The 20,346-nt window shown below is 35.1% G+C and overlaps 1 protein-coding gene across 1 annotated transcript in view; it reads left to right on the top strand.

The window, feature by feature from the left end:
- LOC143910840 (uncharacterized) overlaps positions 1-20,346 on the top strand; it is a 141,797-nt gene that overhangs the window by 53,963 nt on the left and 67,488 nt on the right. Inside the window, exons 2-4 of the mRNA XM_077429438.1 lie at positions 14,266-14,548; positions 16,708-16,986; positions 17,435-17,604. Coding sequence (XP_077285564.1) covers positions 14,266-14,548; positions 16,708-16,986; positions 17,435-17,604 — 732 coding nt within the window. The remainder of the gene's footprint in view (positions 1-14,265; positions 14,549-16,707; positions 16,987-17,434; positions 17,605-20,346) is intronic.

The raw sequence follows: 20,346 nt of genomic DNA, 5'->3' as shown, positions 1-20,346 counted from the left end.
CATTGTACATACATACATATGTAGAAAGGAGCCCAATTCCATATGAATACCGATCGTTTGGATAATTTATATTATATGTATGTTTGTATGTATGTACATACATATATGGCACATGTTAGTGGTAGGAAAAAAATGCGATTTAGTTCGGAATAGTTGCGGTTTTTTTTCAATATGACTTACTTAAGAATGGCCGTATAAAAATAGGCAATAAAGTTTAACGACGTCGAAGGTGAATGAAAAAATTACGGAACGCAATCGACGACGACGCTCCAATGATTCATATCTCTGTGGAGCGTTTATTAAAAGTGTGGAATATATTACTTGTGTATTATGTATGGTTGTAAAAACAATTAAACGTGCGCGATCGAATATAAATTACGGTCGTAAAAATTGTTAAAAAATTCAAATAAACCGTTGTGACATTGAACTAGTCGACGCGGTCGAATTCTATCGATAATTTATTTGTTAAACATTTTTATTTAAATTTTTTTTTTATTAGAACACTTTTGCTTTTGATCGTGTTGCATTCTAGATTTACATACTTTAGTTCCTTTTAGTATTGTAATTAAGCCATGTAATAAAATGTAGGTGTCTGTTATGTAAAAATTGGATAGAATTCCTACCCGTATTCAGTCACATGATTTTATAAACTTTTCTGAATTATATTACATAACTTAAAAATCAAATTAATGGATGATTGGCCTGTAATATGCCAGTTGAGATTTGTAATAAATAAATTAGATAATTACTTACATATGTATATAGTAAATCGAATAAGTATTTGTACTGATACATTTTAGTGAGACGCTATTCTGCCTATATCCTACTTTTCATTTAACAAGATTATCGTTACATTTTTTATTCCCCTTCCAACTTATCGATTGTTTTGGAAACAATCTTGGATTCAGTGTTGTTCATATAATGCTGTGAACTGTTTTTTTTTTCATTTACAAGTAAATAAACATAGGTATATCTAAATAAAATATACGTACATATGTACATATTATATATAGATTGAATGTTCATCTTCTTCTTTCTCGTTTGCTCAGTACTGAACATCGTGGTCATTTATATCATCTATGATCCGATGGACAATTCACCTCCAAGGTGAAGGCAGCGCTTAGGGACGATTCTGGTCGTTCTTTAATTTAATCTGACCATCGTATGGAAGTGTTCCGGTGATTGCCAGCTTCTATACACTCTTCACACTCTTCCTGGCAATATAGCCAAAGTAGGAAATAGTCCTTTTTCTACATGTTGTGGAGAGTCCCTCTGTAAATGTCAGCTCTTTGAGTATCGAGATGTTCGTGCGTCTTCGTTAATTTAGTTATTGATTGTAGATACATTGATATCGATATACTTTTTCTGTACATATGTATGTAGAATGGTATATATTTTTAAGTGAGTAGGTTTATATGTATGTTTATAGATATGTAAATAAAAAAAAACTGTCCTATTATGGATTGGTCAACGTCAAAAAAACGTCACATCTGACACAGAAGATCAATATGACCTGCATTCAGATTTTTTTGTCGGTACCGTTCTCGCGTGATCTCGCACATCAAGTTTTTAATTTGAAATTTATTCATATGGTACCGAACGAAAGCATTCGATAGCATCCGCGGCGCAATGAAGCGGTCGCGTTTTTCACAGAGGATCGCGCGCCGCACTCTCGCGAGGGCGGTTCAAAAATAAGAGGGCGAGGGGTAAAAAAAGGAAATGAAATGAAAATAAAGAAATGAATAAAAAGGGCTGGTGGTAGCGCGAATCAATCAGGGGCCGGTATGGTGGTTGGCGGCCCTAACGAGGTGGCTGCAATCACACGCCGGCATTCCGCGCGGCCGCAACACTCGCCGGCCGGACACGCAAAAAACTATGAAATTCGCGCGATTCCACCGCCGATGGGCAAAAACGGACAGTGGCCGCTTCGGAACGGCCCTCTTGACCATATTCGGCCATCCAGGCGTCGTGTTGCTCTTTGTCGTCGACGTCGTCGCGCCGAGGGCTTTTGCCGACCGACCAAAAAGCTCCAGCGCGCGACTGGTATTGCACCAAATGCCGTTCCCTACATCCAATGTCTATTTATGTATACATACATACATACATATATACATACATAGTTCCATCACACAATAGTTGAATGTCTGTTTTACGCCTTTCCAATGATACTGTGGATTTCACGTAGTTTTACATTATAGAAACAACCCCTGTGGGTAATTGCAACTTTGTAATTTCTTTATGATTGTACCATGAAATATTACTTTGTAAAAAATGCATTATTTTTAAATCGTGTTCAAAACAAAATTTTCCTCGAATTTATTTATTTTTTTTTTTATTTATTCTAAACAGATCATTGTGGCTTAACAGGAATTCCTAAAGCGCCACAATGGTCAAAAAATATAACACAAAAAAAACAAAATAACAATTAAACATAAATTAATACATTTGAACATAAACATAAATACATCCATACATAAAAATAAAAAATATAGCATAAGGAATGCCTTGCACCTACAGCCAGTTTCAATAAATATGTAAGAAACAACTACAAATACAATACATCCCTGTAAGGCCCAAATGGAAGAGAGTTAATCAAAATTTCACTCATAAATCACAATCAATCATGAAAACAATGATGAGCGCAGACTACCAGATAAATGGGTTAGAGTAATTTCCGACAATTTACGCTCACTAAGGTGGAAAATATCACATTCAGTCTCGGCAGCAACGATTTCATTAAGAAGTCGGATAGCTCTTGGAATAGGAGCCATTCGAAAAAGGACTGTGCGGGCAGGAGGTACAGCCAGCAAATGATGATGTCTACCACGCACATAGTGAATAGGGACATAAAGCCCCAACTGCTCCAGCAACAACGGGCATGACGTATTACCACGTAAGAGCAGGAGAACGAAACGAATTAATGAGAAGTTTCTCCGAAGTTCAAGGGAATTATACCCAAGCATGCCCAAATCACAATGCATACTAGCTTTACATATGTATATCTACAATTGTTACTTATTTGATTTCTGAATATAAAAAAATTGGACTGAAAAGACTATTTGCTAAATTGATAATTATATGACGTCAATTTTTATTACATACAAAAATGTATCCGTATATATAATTTGTACACATTTTCTTCTCTAAATTTCATTTATCTCTTTATTTTTAATAATTTAATGAATCCATCAGCTATATTTCATTATGCCTATTGGTGTATTTATGTGTATATGTAGATATATATTTATTTATAGTTAGTTTTGGACCATTGTGGCATTACAGGAAGAACCTAATGCGCCACAATGGCCTACATTTGATAAAGAAAAACAAGAAATAAAATACATAAAATAAAAAGCAATAATGAGAAGGCAGAAAAACATGATAAAATGAAAAAATAGCAATAAAAAAAATAGAAAACAAAAATAACAAAGGTGTAAAAATCATATAAATAAAATCCTCAAATTCTATTCTTAGTTTCGCAATGAACAAAAAAAATAAAAAATACAATAAAATCACAACGAGGCCCAAATGGAAGATAGTATATTTAGATTCCACACATACATACATCACATTAAAATTAAGTAAATAATGATGAGCGCAGATTACCAGATAAATATGTTTAAGTAATATCCGATAATCTACGCTCACTTAGGTGGAAAATATCGCATTCAGGCACGGCAGCAACGATATATGAATCAATCGGAAATAAAAGAAGATTCGTTTTATCTTCTTAACATGTGCATACATACATATAATACATATATACTCATTGTATATACGCTGTAGTTTCCCCTGAAGACGTTGTTAAATTTGATGATATGTATGTTCCCAATATTTTATCCAGTCACACAACCATAGATATTTACAACACACAAACGATTGGAGTGATGTTTTCTTTGATGAAAAAAGTATTTTTTGCAACACAGATAAAAATTCAAATTAAATCATCGCACTATGTATTAAAGTTGTCGCCGTCTTGTGTGATGATTTCGTGCAATAAATAAATCCCGTTTCGCGGACAGTCGGCAGGCTGCAATTTACGCCGGCGATGTTCTTTGCGTCGAAAAAAATGATGTTTTTTGGCGACAAAAACGCCCATGTCCGAAACGACAATGACAGGATTTATATGACGGAGAAAAAAATAAATTGGATCTAGAGCGAAAAGTAAATAAATAAATAAATATAATATATATAAATCGGGGCGAAATTTGAACGAGAGCGAGTGAGGTGGGGTGAGGTGAGGTGAGGTGAGGTGAGGTGTAGGGTCCCATGGCTCGTATATCTTGTGGCCCCTTGTATTGTTTCGGGTCATTGTTGTCGCTTCTGTGTGGATTACCGCCGCGGCGGCTGCAACACAAAGGGGCGAAGCAGATTGCCGCTTGTTGCCGCCAAACTCGGACACAGGTGGTCCTCTTGGTGGTACTCTCCAGCCTCGGAGGGATACCTGCCTACTGTATACTCCACCTCGTGCTTTTTAATTTGCCTTTAATTGTCGATTTTGATGCAAAAATGGTGTGCAAATTTATGTACGATTTGGTGCTAAATGCTACATCATTTGTATAAATTAGATGTTATGACAGAAAGATTGTATCTTTGTTCATTATTGATTTTGATTATTTTATAAAAAAAAAAAATATTTGAATATTGATCGTTCGTTACAATAGTATTCCAATTATATGTAATTTAGTAATGGGTTACACACTACATAAGGTTATTATTGCACGTGATCGTTTTCCTTAGATTTCACTTCATCCAATTTAATCCATACTAAAAATACTCACTTACATAAAAGTTCTAAAAAATTAAAAAAAAAAGTTATAAATACTGTGTTGCAAATGATTAATATGTCTTTTTTGAGTATAGAGGTTCATATTATGTACAGCCAGCAGCGTAGAATAGTAGATTTCCACTAGTAGCTGTTGGCCAGACCTTGGTTTGTGACTCCAGGTTGATCGTTTCCTATCAAAGTTTTCCAATTTCTCTGATTTTCATCAAAACGGTTCCTGTAAATTGGAATCTCTGTTGCGAATCTCAAGTTATTCAGCGTATTCGTCAATTTCTATAACAAAATGCTGCATATATGTCATTGTTGATGATGTTTGTATGAATTCGCATTGTATAAAAATGCTTGTATTGATTGTATTATTGTATTGTATCTGTATTAATACACTCATCGCTTTAGTGCGATGTGTAAAGCCGTGCGTACATGTTCGATAGAAATAAAATGAAAAATTCTAAAAATTCTAAAAAAATTCTTTTCCCATTGAAATTGAAAGAAAGTGTACATAATGTGTATGGTGTTTGAGAATTCAACGAAGAAATGCTAAAAATATATACATACCAATAAATGTTTTGCAAGTGAGTTTGATGCAACGAAATATAAAATATATTTTATTTTAATTTTACAATTTAATTCGAAATTTTTCTTTCGTATCTTTTTTTTAATCAAAATATGTAATGTTATGATTTTATTATTTTATATTATAAGAAATTTTCCATATACTCGCTCTTTTACTATGATTTTATAAAATAATTTGAATTATTTTTTTTGTTCATTCACTTTCATGGATTCTACATATGTATGTAGATATGTGTATGTACATATGTATGTAAGTTCTGCACGTAAAATTTGTCCCTTTCACCGCGTTTTATAAACGAAAATCTATACATATATAATACTTGTATAAGAGCGTTTCTGCGACGTTTTCATCTTAATTCAGCGGGATAAGAGTTGTTCTTTACAACATATTTAAGATTCCGTCAAATTCCCGTTTCTGTCCGAGTCGCGGCGGGTATAAACAATGCGCTGCAGTATGGACGTTGTCGTCAACTCTTCTTTTGTGCGATTCTTTATGGTGGGGACAGGACAGGAGAGGACAGGGGCACCGCTCGTCACCGGCCATTGTGTTCGGGTCCTGAGGAGGGCAGCAGGACGAGACCGAACCCCGAAAACGCAAAAACGTATAAATAATTCAAAAAAGCCGCCGGCACAGTATCCGCCGATCGTCTCGTTATGGGAGCGAGCGGCTCATAACCATCGAAACCACAAATCTACTCCGCCAATGCTATTGACGTGCGCGCCCCAAAAAAACCGCACTTCTTTGGCCGCACATCAATGTATGTATGGACCATGTCGAATTTTCCCTTTTTGTCTAGCTACGATTGCGAGCACTCTATATGGATCGTACATCTTCATTTCATAGTGAATTTTCGTCTTATTAAACTGGCATCTTCATTTCAAACGATGTCCCTTCACTTTATCATAAAAAAATTGGAGTGAACAATCAAAATGGTAGATAGCTAAAGACAATGGTCTTTTATTGGTGGTGGATGTAGATGATTTACTATATACGTACATAGAGGAACCAATACTAATACCGGTAGAAGCTTGCTACAAAGGGAAGCAAAACTTTGCGATAGGGTGAATTTACACCGGTGGGTCTGGTTTGACTAGGGTTGCCAGATGGTATCCAAAAGGAGGACATGTCCTCCTTTTCCATGTTTTGTCCCCCCGTCCTCCCTTACCTACTGTAAGTCCTCCTTTTTGCTAAACATCGGGCGGGACTTATTTATGATGATTTAGTTTCATGCATTGAGTTCTTGAGCATCAGAGATATAGAGATTGACGATGTTAAGCTACACGATCAATTTTGTAACTTGATTTCATTTCTTAAATCAAAATCAGATGAAGATGAAGCATATTATGATTTGAAGTTGCATGAGCAGTGGACAATCTACTTCAAAAGTGTTAAAAACATTGAATATTTCTCAGAACTGCTCAAGATCTGCGAGTTTTATTTTTGTATAAGCGCACATAATGCAAATGTGGAAAGAGTTTTTTCACTGATATTACTCAGTGGAGCAAAGAGAGGAATAGACTAAGTGTTCAGTCAGTTAAATCTTTAATTCTTACTCAATACAACATCAAAAACATGACATGTGAAGATTTTTATAATTATTTGTTAAAAAACCAGGAACTTCTTTCCAAAATTGGCAGCTCAGCTAAATATGATTAAAATAAAGTAAAATCATATAAAAAATTCCTTTAATTTCTGAATGTCCTCCTTTTTTACAGAAAATCCTCCTTTTTAGACCCATCTGCCCTCCTTTATCAAATTATCATGTGGCAACTCTAGGTTTGACCAACTCTCGTTAAATGAACTCCTTGTTACTGTACTTGAATATAATTTATCATCAATTTTGAATAATATGCATATGTATGTAATGAAACCAAAACCTTTTAAATTCTAGGATAATAATTAATTTGCATTTAAAATTAAATGTTGACATAAGTCGTAACATATTGGAAAATGTTTTCAAAATGATTACTATGTATGATGATCTTAGTACCAAGTATAGAAACGGTGAGTTCATTTAACGAATCTGCACATATGTAGAAAGGACAGTCTAAATCAACTTTTCTCGATTGACGTTGTGGAAGATCTGTTGCATGACAGACTGTAATTTGACGGACTGTTTTTCGGAATCAGTTCAGACCTGAGAATCATTGGAGAGACGTCTTCGAGAATCTTCACAATTGCACTTCTTAGTCATTTTTTTTTCTTATTGCTGAGAAAAATTATATGTTAAATACGATTCTATATAAAAAAACGCCAACCTAACTCCTTTCAGTAGACGTAGTAGAACATCCACCAAAAAATTAGACTTTAAAATAACATGAAATTTTTTTTGATCGGGTTTTTTCGCACTCGATGATTATCAACTATGTAAATCAGATAAAATCAGCGAATTGTAGCTGAAGTCGTCCAATTAGGATTTTAATAACATCCAAACCTAGCCAGCAGCTATAGCAATCAGTGCTCGAAAATCTTCACTTAATTGATATATTATTCAAGGGTGGAGGCCGAGCAAACGAAAAGAAACAAATTCGATTACGCATTTATTAATTCTAGGATCTATTTAATACATTCGGGATATCGTTTACTTATCGATGCACAAGATCGAATCGGATGTTCAGATATCATCGAGCAGTCGACCATCCACAAAACGAAACGGTGGACGTCGATCGGAATTAAATGAGTAGAGCGCGGCCAGGTGGGTGAGCCGCAATTAAAACGTATTAGTTTTTCACACGCTCTTCGCGGGGATGGCATAAATCAAAAATTTCTGTGAGTGTTGTGTGTGTGTGCTTTTTTTCGGTAGCTGGCTAACGATCGGCTCTTTGTTATTACGCAACGGGTCCCGAGAATATAAATAGGTGGCTGGACGTAAAAAAATTGGTAGCTATAAAGTTGGCAGGACCGAATTGGTTTTATGGGGCCCGTCGGTAGTGGTCGCCGATGCTGCTTCTGGGGCCCCGAGCGGTGGTGGACCACGCCCTCGCGGGGCCCTCGTCGGAGCCCCCGCAGATAGATACCGGTTAATTAATCCGATGTATTTATAATGCAAGAGGGCCTGCCTGTATCGGTGTCCGTATCTGGGCCTGAGATCGACCACGGTTGAAAAATGTTAATAACCACTGGCCGCCGAAGGGGATGCGGCGAAGAAACGGTCAATTAAAAAGGATGGAGAGTGCGCGGTTTCACTAATTGCGCAATGAGATGTGTGCCATATTCTTTTTGACGTGGAACTACTTCTACAAGTTTGTGGTAACAATGTCGCCTTTATATATGTACATATACCGGGTTACCCCTTACAATAGATCAAGAATGATGCTTTATCATAACAATAATTAATTGAAAGTCAGTCTGCAGCATTGTGTTCATTGAGCTATGCGAAAAATGTATGAAATTTTGTATGAAGTTCCCATTTGTTATTCCAGTTATGTATGTATGTATGTTCACAAAGAATCTTTGTAAAGCAGCAACTCTATTATACATTCTTTTGGTTGCAAATCCATGTCGACCTCGTTATTATTATATTTTATTAAAATTTAAAATAATATTTTCTATCAAGCGGCACTGTCTGGCAAAGTTGGGCATTTCTGAATGTTGTCCGGCGTTACTCGGGAGGATGAAATGGCTTAAAAAGGCTCTGATCCATCTAGGGTTTAAATTCATGGTATTATTTACCAAATTTGTTGGTCCTAAGTTGAAAACTGCGGATTCACTTAGGTATGTATGTTTGTAAATATGTATGAATGGATGTATTTTGGTCATACGTACGTATTAACATGTATATAAAAAAGTATATTAATATCATTTATTTGCATATTCTTAGCCCTTTTCCCGCGGAAACTTTCGCTGTACTTTTTTAGTGAATTAATAAATCGAGCTTACGACCATAAATATATGTACATATATTGTAAGATTTATTTAAGTGACCAAATATATATCAATTGACACCTGAATGGTTTTAAATAGTGAATCACGCCTGAATTATTTTGTTTACACAGTGAGTCACGCCATTCCCGCAACTGCCATTTTACACATGACGTCTGTGGCGGTCATGCACGGACAAAGGGTACAAGATTTTTTTTAATTTATGAAAAATTTTGTTGAAAATGTTTTGAATCTGTATTGTTCTGAAGCTTTTGTAGATTCGGGTGTGTAATTGAAATAGTACTTGAATTAAATATACATATGTATGTATATAAAGTGATGTAGTGCTATTTGGCTGATATGAAGCTTTCTCTCTGTGGTTTATTAGATGCATTAAATAGATAAGAGCTTTTACATGGAATATATTTTTCGAGCTGCGGGCTATCGTCGTTTAGTGTTCGATAGTGATCATAATTATTGTTTTTAGTCGGTAGGCATTGAATCGTAAGAGTCGTTTATGTCTTTATAGATCCCGTTCGGAAGGTACCCGATCTAATTTCAATCAATGTTTTCAAAGTTATTTACGACCTCGAAAAATAAAATAAAAAATACGAAAATTGCAAACGCTGCTCTTTCTCTCTCTTAGTAGTAAGTAGCTCAATGGGTTAACGTATTCGTTTAATTTAAAGGATGATATTTATTGCAATAATAAACTATTTCGAACTTTCACACAGTCCATGAAATGTTGATACATTACTTTAAGTAGGTTGATGGTTTTTTATTTTGTGCAAAATATGTGCGGGAAAATCTTCGACTCATTCTCGATATGAATTTTACGATTCCGGATTCGCTTATCGAGATTTATTTTGAAAGTTTCTATCCATAATAATAATTTGCAAAGCAAAATTGTATAGGCTTAGATTTAATCTTAGAGAACGGCTAGTAGGTGGTGATTAAATGAAAAGAGCACACATTGCTTATTTTTTTTCATCTGAATTACTTCACTAATATAAAATCCTGCTAACCGTTACGTTTACTAAAATTTTCATATCAATAAAAGCTGGCTGGCATTTATATACAACTTCAGGTTGCTTTTTAATATACAACTTCAGATCAATATTAACATACGATATTGTGCAATTAAAAATGGCGAAACATGCACATGCACTCGTTGATTTAACGTGTCGAGCACGACCGTCATTTTGTACGTTCGCGTTCAGTATGTAGAAAATTAATACTCACACGTGTATAAAATTAAATTGCAACAGTTCCAATGGCAAGTGCAAGTGTATTCACTACTTTTTTTTTACATGTACGCAAATCGTGACTCGAAAACAAAGCTCACAAATGAGCTTACAATAAGATCAATTTTTCTAACGTCATCTCGGCGCTTGTTCGCAACCGCACGTGGCCGATAATATCTCTCATATGCACAACATAGGACGTTTCAATTAAACGCACCCGTATAAATCTCATAAGCCGGTAGTTTTGCGAATAATAAATTCCTTACATGGGGCAGTGTCGGCACCCCACAGTGCCGGCAAACTGGCCAAAAAGTCATCCTCGACCCGAAATCGAAACCTAACGTTATTTTTTGGCGTACGACAAGACGTTTTTGCCCGTTCGCGAATTAATGCCGGTGTTTATCGGTTTATCTCGGAGGTCCCGAAAAACCGGGGGGGCCTCGAGGGGGACCCGTCGCTAATTCGTATTCGTCGGAACGAGTCGCGGTCCAGTCGGGGCCCCCGGGGATGACACCTCATACATTTTAAAATTTTGCCGGTAGTCCGGTAACTTGGCGTAAACTTTGCAATTTTTTCCCCGTTCCAAAACTGCGCTTTGTCGAAGTTGAAAAAATATAATATATATATATATATATATATATATATATATTGTGTGTACATAAATAAGTGGGTGGTTGGTTAGTCGTTATCGTGTGCGATTCAACAGTTGCAGTAAATCGAGATGATGTTTGTCGTAAATTCGAACGCGATTTACGGACTACTTCCAATGTCGAAAATGTTCGCTTGTGGTAAATTTCGATTCTGCCTAGAGTGGAAGTATTAGTTGTGATTCTTTGGAATCGATAAAAGTGTGAGTTTGATGGGAATCTAATTCGGTAGTCGTTAATTTGCATCTAGACCACATATATCAACGTAATGTATTAGCCTTTAGTAATAAATATAATATGAAATAACTTTTTTAATTAAATTTGTATGCATGTAATTAAGAATGATGAATGAGAGCTTTTGAACTCTTTTTATTATTCGTCTCTTAAGTTGATTTTTAAATCTTTCATCCAGGCGCTTCTCCGGAATATATGTATGTATGTACATATAAAAATAGACTGACTTTCCCAGTCCTTATTTGCTTCCAATCTACATTTACTTGCTACCATATCACATATCCTAGATATGTATGTACATATGTATATAGATTGACTGAGCAGTCCGTTTTCTTTAGAGTTATTTTAACGTTTGCTCATGGTTTCAAGACATGTCTGTTTTGCTTTATTCTGTATCCACTTAATTATTATTTGAGTACTCTATTCATATTCCATTTGAATATCTATTTGAATGTTCCACACATAAATAAATTATAATACTATTTTCAATCGTAATCAATATGTGCCATCTGGATCACGCTTTTCGCCCAATAGCTTGTCTTCCAATCTCCTATTGATATTCCAAAGATACAACATTCCATGCATATTGTATCCTCATACAACCGATATTACGCAGAATTCTTATAGCTAAATTTAGCATACATCGATGACAATCTGTCATGATTTTTAATCTGCTTTTAATACATGCAAGCAATCTATTCGTACAATCAAACTACATAGTACATACCAATAGTACATAATATCAATTAAAATTGCACATCACGTTCAAACCAACCGCACACACGCGTCCACCGCGAGAACGCTCAGCGGGAGGACGTGTCTCTCTAGCAAGAGGACTTTTTTTGCAACACATGTCCTGAGCACTTTTTGTATACACGTAAAGCGACAGCATTAGTTTCGTGTGCGACAATGTGTCGAGCAAAAAAGTCGACAGTACATCAATTACGCGGTGCGAAGTTATGTTGTTGCGGACGCATCAAGCCCCGGGGTCCTGCGCCACATGAAGAAGGTCCTCGAGGGGAAGACCGACGACATCCGCAACCTCCGAGTGTTCCCTCGTCATCAATCTTCCTCAGACTATCCTATGCGATTCATTTTTTTGCACTCGATGATAGACGCGACGCATCCTGTCGGTTGCACGAAGCACTCACGAACTCTCTGGGTCACACAATGCGCTCTCACACAATTAGCTAGATCTATTTGTGGTAATTTTTCCAATAGGAATATAACTGGATTACATGAAAAATAGAAAACTTTTGTTATAAATGATAGGTATTTACTGAAAATTTGTATATTGGACAATTTACTACACTACGAGCGGCAGGTCAAAATATTCCTAAACAGTTGACCATAAGCTTTAGTTTCATAACGGTGTTGTTCTTTACCTCGACAGCTCTTTCATCGATTGTAAATCTATTTTTGATTACAGTTTTGTCATTTTTCAATATATTCTCAAAATTACATACATATATCTGGAAAAAGAATTTTTGTACGACAAAATTGAACGATTTGGAGTAATAAAACCACTAGCTACGGTATAAATATCGTCGATTGCGATCTCTACGACCAATAAATTGGGGAAACTATTGGTTCAACTGTATATATTTATATATGCATATATCCTTACATTTTATTACTTAAATTTAATAAACTGTTAACGTTTTTTTCAATACGAAAGTGGATTTATACATGAAAATATCACTATCAAGTCACTGGTATCGAAAACAGCCAACCGCAATAATTATTTATTTATTTACAATGATTCTGTAAATTTGATTTTTTTTTTCAAGATAAGAATTGATAAATAAAATATGTAGGTTGATGAATGATTGTACATATCGTTGGTATAAATGGTCAAAAATGGGATGTTTTGAATTTATTAAGAATTTGTCGAGTCAAAAAATGTTTTAATTTAGGTAGGTCATAAAATAGAGAGCTTCAAACTTCAAGATTTACGAAAAAATCGATTTTCTCAAAACAAGGATTTCTGACTTAAAGATTTCTGTCTGTATACCGACAATATTATCGCTAGAATATTTTCATCTCCGTAAATTTTAAATTGATATTGATCGCCACTTGGTGATAAGCTAGCATCATATACATACAATACAACTGTAAAATATTCTACATCGACTATTTGCGATTTAAGACTTGCAAGATATGACTACGAACACAATGGTAGACGGTAACTCAATTGACACCCTTCTTATCGCCGTCAAAGATCGTACTGGATAAATTCCAGCATCACGATAATAATACGTAATAAGATCCGTAAAGTTTGTCGATTGTACCCGAATCGATAGCAAAACTTTACGAACCCTTTCAATAAAAAAACGCACTGCTCAAATATTGCAAATATCATTTATTTTACTGCAGATAATTTTAGTGTCCTTCTGTGTGTGTGGTCTTTCGGTAGAATTATTACTTAACGGTCGGCAATTATTACAACTTTACTTTTATGTTTATAGATCGTTTAAGTGTGCGTATTTACTAATGCGTTGTTTATTGCCTTTATTAATTAAATGGATAATTTGCATCGTTGATTACTTTACGCAAGGCATGGAAAACTTGCATTGTTTCCGCATAGAATTGAATAAAAAATAAATCATTTTGTTTTCGAAACGTTCCGTCAGAACTTCTTGCAGTTGAACATTTTATCAATCAATCTTTCAAGAAATTATAGTCAAATTAATACTTGAAATAATCATTTATATGTAATTATATTATAAAAGAGCCATCGAGTTTTACAACTGAATAGCTATACTAACGATAATATATAATAAATTAGATAACATCCGTTAAGGGTATGTAGTATGATCTTTTCATTATATATGTACATACATAAGTACCCAACAGTAAATTTTACCTAGAGATGTTTTTTTTATGCCTATATTAATAATTTTATTATTTTCTTTTCAGATTCGTCACAGATTTGGCCTGTATGATGAAATCTCTTCATCGGGTGGAGTACAAGTGCGCCACTGCAATTGGGTGCGTTTTTTACGCGTTTCAGAACAATATGGTCCCCAAGTCAACCTCGTATGTACAAAAGTTAAAGGAGAGCCAATTTATGAGGCTGTTAAGCCCATAGCACCCCATACGGAATTGGTAGTGTACTATCTGCCCGAGAGACCGGAAGAACTCTTCTTCGTCCGGATGCGAAACACACTCTACAGACAGACTATGGATTCGATATTGGAAGGTGAGTCGAAAAAGTAAAAATAAAAACGTACGAAAAAAGTACAAGAATGAACTAATCCGTTCTAGTGTCGGAGACACAATGGGTCGAGGGCGTTCAAGCAAGTAATTACTTGGATTCCGAATGGGTCTTCGGCTCTTTTTGGACCCATTCGCAATCAACGGTGCGCTTTGTCGTCGACAATGCGTCCAGTGGTGATGGTCGCTTTGACAAGTGCTGGGCACGCCGCGCGCGTGAAAATCTCTCTGTGCCCAAATTGAAAATGTGTGGAAAATCGAGACGATTGTCGAATGGGTGCGTGACGTCATGGAGGCTGCGCGGCGCGGCAAAAGGCGGTTTTGCCCCGGATGCCCGGAGGTCTTGGGATCGCGTCCCCGCGGTTCGCGGTAAAATGCACCAACGGGCAAAACCATAAGTCTTCCGCGTGGGAACTCGAAGAATGTCCTTTGTGGTCGCCGCCGGTCGCAGTCGCCGATAGGACAAATTCGCCAAAGGCCGAAGGACTCGTGCTGGAACTTTATCCGGGACTTAGATCGCGCAACCTCTGACGCTTTTCGATAACAAACATACTTGAACATATCAACCACTTATGTATGTACAATAAAAAACAGTTTATAATCAATTCAATTCTTAAAACATAACATATTATATCGATTATATATATATATATATATATATATATATATATATATATATATATATATATATATATATATATGTACATACTACATCCTACAGAATATTGAACTATGTATTATATTTGAGAACTGTCCTAAATTTAATATTATCATGGAAACCAATCGGGTTATCATTTTATTTAAATTGAAAAATAATGTATTTTTGTATATGTATTACATATGAAAAATAAAAAAAGTTCATATTTACAAAAATAAACTAAATCTTCAATAAAAAAACTTATACTGTGTTAAGAATGATACTATTTTGTAGTGTTCCCACTGTCAAAATTACGAAATATATCATTGGGTTGGCAAAAAATAGTACTTACCAATTTTAACGTAGATCTGCCCCTACAGCTTTCTATGTCAAACAAAAATTATAATTTTGATTCAAAACATTACAGATGATACCAGTAAATTTTATATAAGAAACTAAAGATTAAAGTAATTTTTAGAGAAAAATGAGAACTTTTTAATCATTTTTTAATCTTCCCTCCATTAGATTAAAGCTCTACTTAAATAACTCATTCTGTAGCCGTATACAGTGTTATATGACAGCACACTAAAACATAATTTTGGACTTTTATAAGTTATTTATTTTTCATCGAGTGAGTTAAAGGTCCATAATAATAATTTCTACTATTGAGACCATTCTAAATTTTACATCATTTTATTTATTACATATGTAATCTGTATTTACGATAATTCAATAATTAGTTTTAGTAGTTATATATGTATGTATATTATATATATATATATATATATATATATATATATATATATATATATATATATATATATATATATATATATATATATATATATATATATATATATATATATATATATTTATATTATACATATATCTATGAGAGAAATTAGCATGAAAGCCTGATGATTTGATTTGAATGATTGGAACTAATGTATTATTCCATCCAATTTTGAATAGACCTTATTATATCGCAATTTTTGTTCGAGTAAATTTTAAATGCGTTCGAGGCGATCACATCGAAGACGTTCCCTTTTGTCCGAGCATTTCAAAACAAAATTGTCCATTAAGTTTTTGCCTGCAATCAGGCAACACCCTCTCTGTTTTTACACGACAGATTCGGGTGCAGATTCCACTCTATCACGTTTCTGGGAACGGTTCGATAGCTACATAGCCTTTTGTAACGATCGTCACCGATTCCCTTTGATCGTCGAAAAAAATAGAAGATCGACGTAAAAAGTACGAAAAAACGGTGCGAGAGCCGTTACTACGCAGCAGAGGCTTGTTCAAGCAAAATAACGTTTCCATTGTGCGGTGCGCTTTCGGTGGAAAACAATTGTGGCAGTGTTGACAATGGCCGCTGCTGATCCTATCGACCCGGGCCGGCCCTCACAACGATCGTAAGCAGCGGGCAATCTCGTTTCGGACACAATGTCGCGTCAATCATCGACAATAGTCAAATTTAACACTGCTTAATTGTCGTATGCCTCTTTCAGACTCACCGTTGGACTTGTCGATGTCACTGCTGTCGAGGGTTCTGCTGCCAATATCGCCACCGAGTGGCACAGAAGACGAGCATAAATCCATTTCTGGCGATTCGCTTGTGTCTTCGGCTGCCAGTTCTTCCGGAGACATCCTAGAGACGCCGATCAGTGCCCAGAGATCGCCGAAGACAAGGCCTATGAGGGGTGAAAGGGCCCTCTTACCGTGCGAAGTCTGTGGGAAAGCCTTCGACAGACCGTCCCTATTGAAACGACACATGAGAACACACACAGGTATTAATTTAAATTGATAATATCCTATATGCTATGTTAAATCTCTGTCTCATATCCCGTGTGTGTATTTTCACATCTTTTGACTATATTATCACAAAAAGTATCCAACTATTTTAGTACATACATACATATATACAATTTTATTTGTAATTTGGCATTCCATTTAAAAGCGTTTCATTATGTATATTTGAAAATAAATTCCTTCTTCTAATTAGAAACAAAAGATTTTTCATTTAAATAAAATAAACAGTCTTCATTTATTTATCGTTTGTTTGGCTAGTTACAAAATTTTTATGAAAAAGTGGCGGAAAAACTATGTAATCTTAAATTCAATAAGAAATAAGTAAGGGAATTGAATATTTCATTCAAATTCACCAGTCGACAAATAAAGACGTGCACGTAAATACATAAATAAAAGCATTTCTGATTAAATTTCGATCGTTTTCAGGTGAAAAGCCTCACGTGTGTATGGTATGCAACAAAGGCTTCAGCACCTCGAGTAGCCTCAACACCCACAGGAGAATCCATTCTGGCGAGAAACCTCACCAATGTCAACATTGCGGCAAGAGATTCACGGCCAGTTCGAACCTCTACTATCACAGAATGACACACATAAAGGTACGTGTCGTATGCACACGCATTTGATTAGTCGTCGAACTCGCCCTTGAATACTTTTAATCGGTCGTCGCTGTGTATTTTTATCTGGCGTGTCGAAACGGATCTAATTAGACCAGTTTCTGGTTTCAGGCCGCATAATGACGCGTTCGATTGATCGGAAGTGTAACTAGAGGAAAAATACCAGATGTGTTGATAACGAGAGATCTTTGTACTATTCTTGAAATCCGTTGGGCAACGGCTCGCATCCAATTACCTGTACCAGTCGCGTGACGGCTCCTCTCGCAACACTGCTTGTCGTATTTACGAGGCGTCTTCAGACCTCTATTGCTTCAATTTACGTGTGAAGAATTACATCTGCTCTCATATAAGTCACCCTCAATGCCCCATTCGATAGATACATAGCTAGTGCGACTACCTAAAATACTATATTCCTATTCGTGGGATCGTTTCATTCCTTTGAGATTGATTGCCTTTATATAGTTTATATTTATATATAATGCATCCCTAGTACTTTCAAATATATATATACATACATACATAGGTACTATAGAATATCAAATTTTAGAAACGCATTATGATTAGATTACAAATATCATCGTAATGCAGCATTCTCTTATCAACAATAATCATTTGAAAAGTTTTATCTAGCATGATCCAAATTTTAATTGCATTTAAATGAGAGTAGAGTTTTCTAAATTTAAATTTCTAAACAGAAATTTTTAATAATCAAAAAAATCAAAATAAAATAGCTACAACTCAAAAGAAGAATAGCTTCGAATAAATAATTCAACCATATCATAAATATAACTTGAAAGCCTTATTTCGTAGTTCAATATATTATGTATGTACATATATCTACATATTTACTCCAGAGCAATCTTATGATGTGAATGTTTCATGTTATTAAAAGTATATGTTACAGTGATTTCATACTAGCAGTGAAAGTATACTTTCAGTCGTTTTAGACAATTCATATTCCGATTACTTTACATTTACTTCTGATACTTACATATATTAATGCTGTATCTTATTTTTCCACCTCGATATCTTATTCAGTGTATAAATGTTTTGATTACGTAAGAAGGAACATTAGACCAATTATTAGACCAACTTTTGCAGTTTATCAAAATATAGCTTCATATAAAGACCGTTTGATACCTGTATGGATTACCCTATTTGTTATAAATTTAATAGTCCTCCTTCCTTTATTCCAATTGGTGTGTTTTTATCATTTAGCGTCCAAGTTGACAGCATGTTTTCAATGTTCTGATTTGTTTGATATGCTTTCACTGACTGAGTTGACGAAAGTATATTTCTACTAGTGAAAGAACTGGGGAATATAGAGTCACTGTAACATATCTAATATATAATTTCGTATACTATAGATATATGTAAAGTATATCAAATGTTTTTATTGATCTTTTAAAATTTTATGAAATTAGTCATTTCCTCTTTCTTGTATACAATATTTAATGGCAAAAATAGTAAATCACCGATTTGGACATTAAGATGAATAAAAAAAGGTTGCGGGATGTGAATCATTAACGCGTTCCGGGACCGGAAGAGCATGCCGTCGGAAAATTAATCATTTTCACGTGGATTCAACTTCATTAAGCTCAATAAAAAAAATTTATAACGTGCTGATTTGATTTCCTATGCCCGTTTTTCTGCTATTGTGTGGGGTGTATAACATTTTACGGGCACCAACTGACACCGTTTATCCTTTGCGAAGTCAGAATTGCGCTGTTTCATTTCTAATTTGTGAAGATCGGAATTGAATTGGTTTTATCTTATGTGCGTACCACGACGGTGAGGAGCTAAACTCGTCGCCGTTAAACTTGATGAATTCTCGCGGTCGCGTTCGCCGTCCAATCGATTTTATCTAGACGTCGCGTATAACGTACAAACGTAATGGCTTCATTTGACGCCAATTTATAGTGTCGTTAGTGTTGGGTCCGAAATTTATTGTGTCCCAACGAAAAGAAGAAGCGTCGATGTGAAAATACCCCGAGGACACTTTTTGCTTGAATTTTCCGTGAAAGTAATTTTCCGCATTCGATTCGACACACTTTAAATGCATTAACGTTTTATATGATTTCGAATTCTTTTCAAGTCATGTGAAATATTTACTAGATTCATGTAAAACCTTTGTAATATATTGAACAAAGTGCTGTTGTGTCTTTTATATTATGCTATATTGTATTTTAGATCACGTTGAAAATACGATATATTTTTTTTTAATGATTTAAGCTTCCCCCATGCTTATAAAGAAAACCTAGCGTAATATCCGAAGCACCTGTAGAGAGCATAACGAGATGTTCCTTTCATCGACGTCGATGGAACAAAAAAATTTTTTTAACATAATGATCATCATCCTCACAAACAGTCAGGAACCCATATGTCGCGGGAACAAAACGTGCTGACATCCAAATTGTATTTTTTTTTATTTATTATATCGAATGTATAAAGGATATTATTATTATTATAAAAACCTTAGGTCTTGAACATATGAAGTTCGTATAAAATTACACATATTAGTAGATATGTTTATACATCTTTATAAGGTTGTATGTATGTAAATTAAACGTACGTTAAGTTGCACATGTCCGAAGGCACGCAACTCGATCGTTCGCTCTGTTATCTTCTTCCTGCGGTTTGGTAGAATGTCGTAAGCGAGGCTGAAACTTGAAAACCGATCGGCGAACAGATAAGTTTGTAAATTAATTTAATAGCGTTCGTCGT

This window comes from Arctopsyche grandis, chromosome 4, assembly GCF_051622035.1.
Source record: "Arctopsyche grandis isolate Sample6627 chromosome 4, ASM5162203v2, whole genome shotgun sequence".
NCBI classification, from domain to species: Eukaryota; Metazoa; Arthropoda; class Insecta; order Trichoptera; family Hydropsychidae; genus Arctopsyche; species Arctopsyche grandis.
The sequence above is the reverse complement of the archived record's forward strand: the minus strand, read 5'-3'. Positions and strand labels throughout refer to the sequence as shown.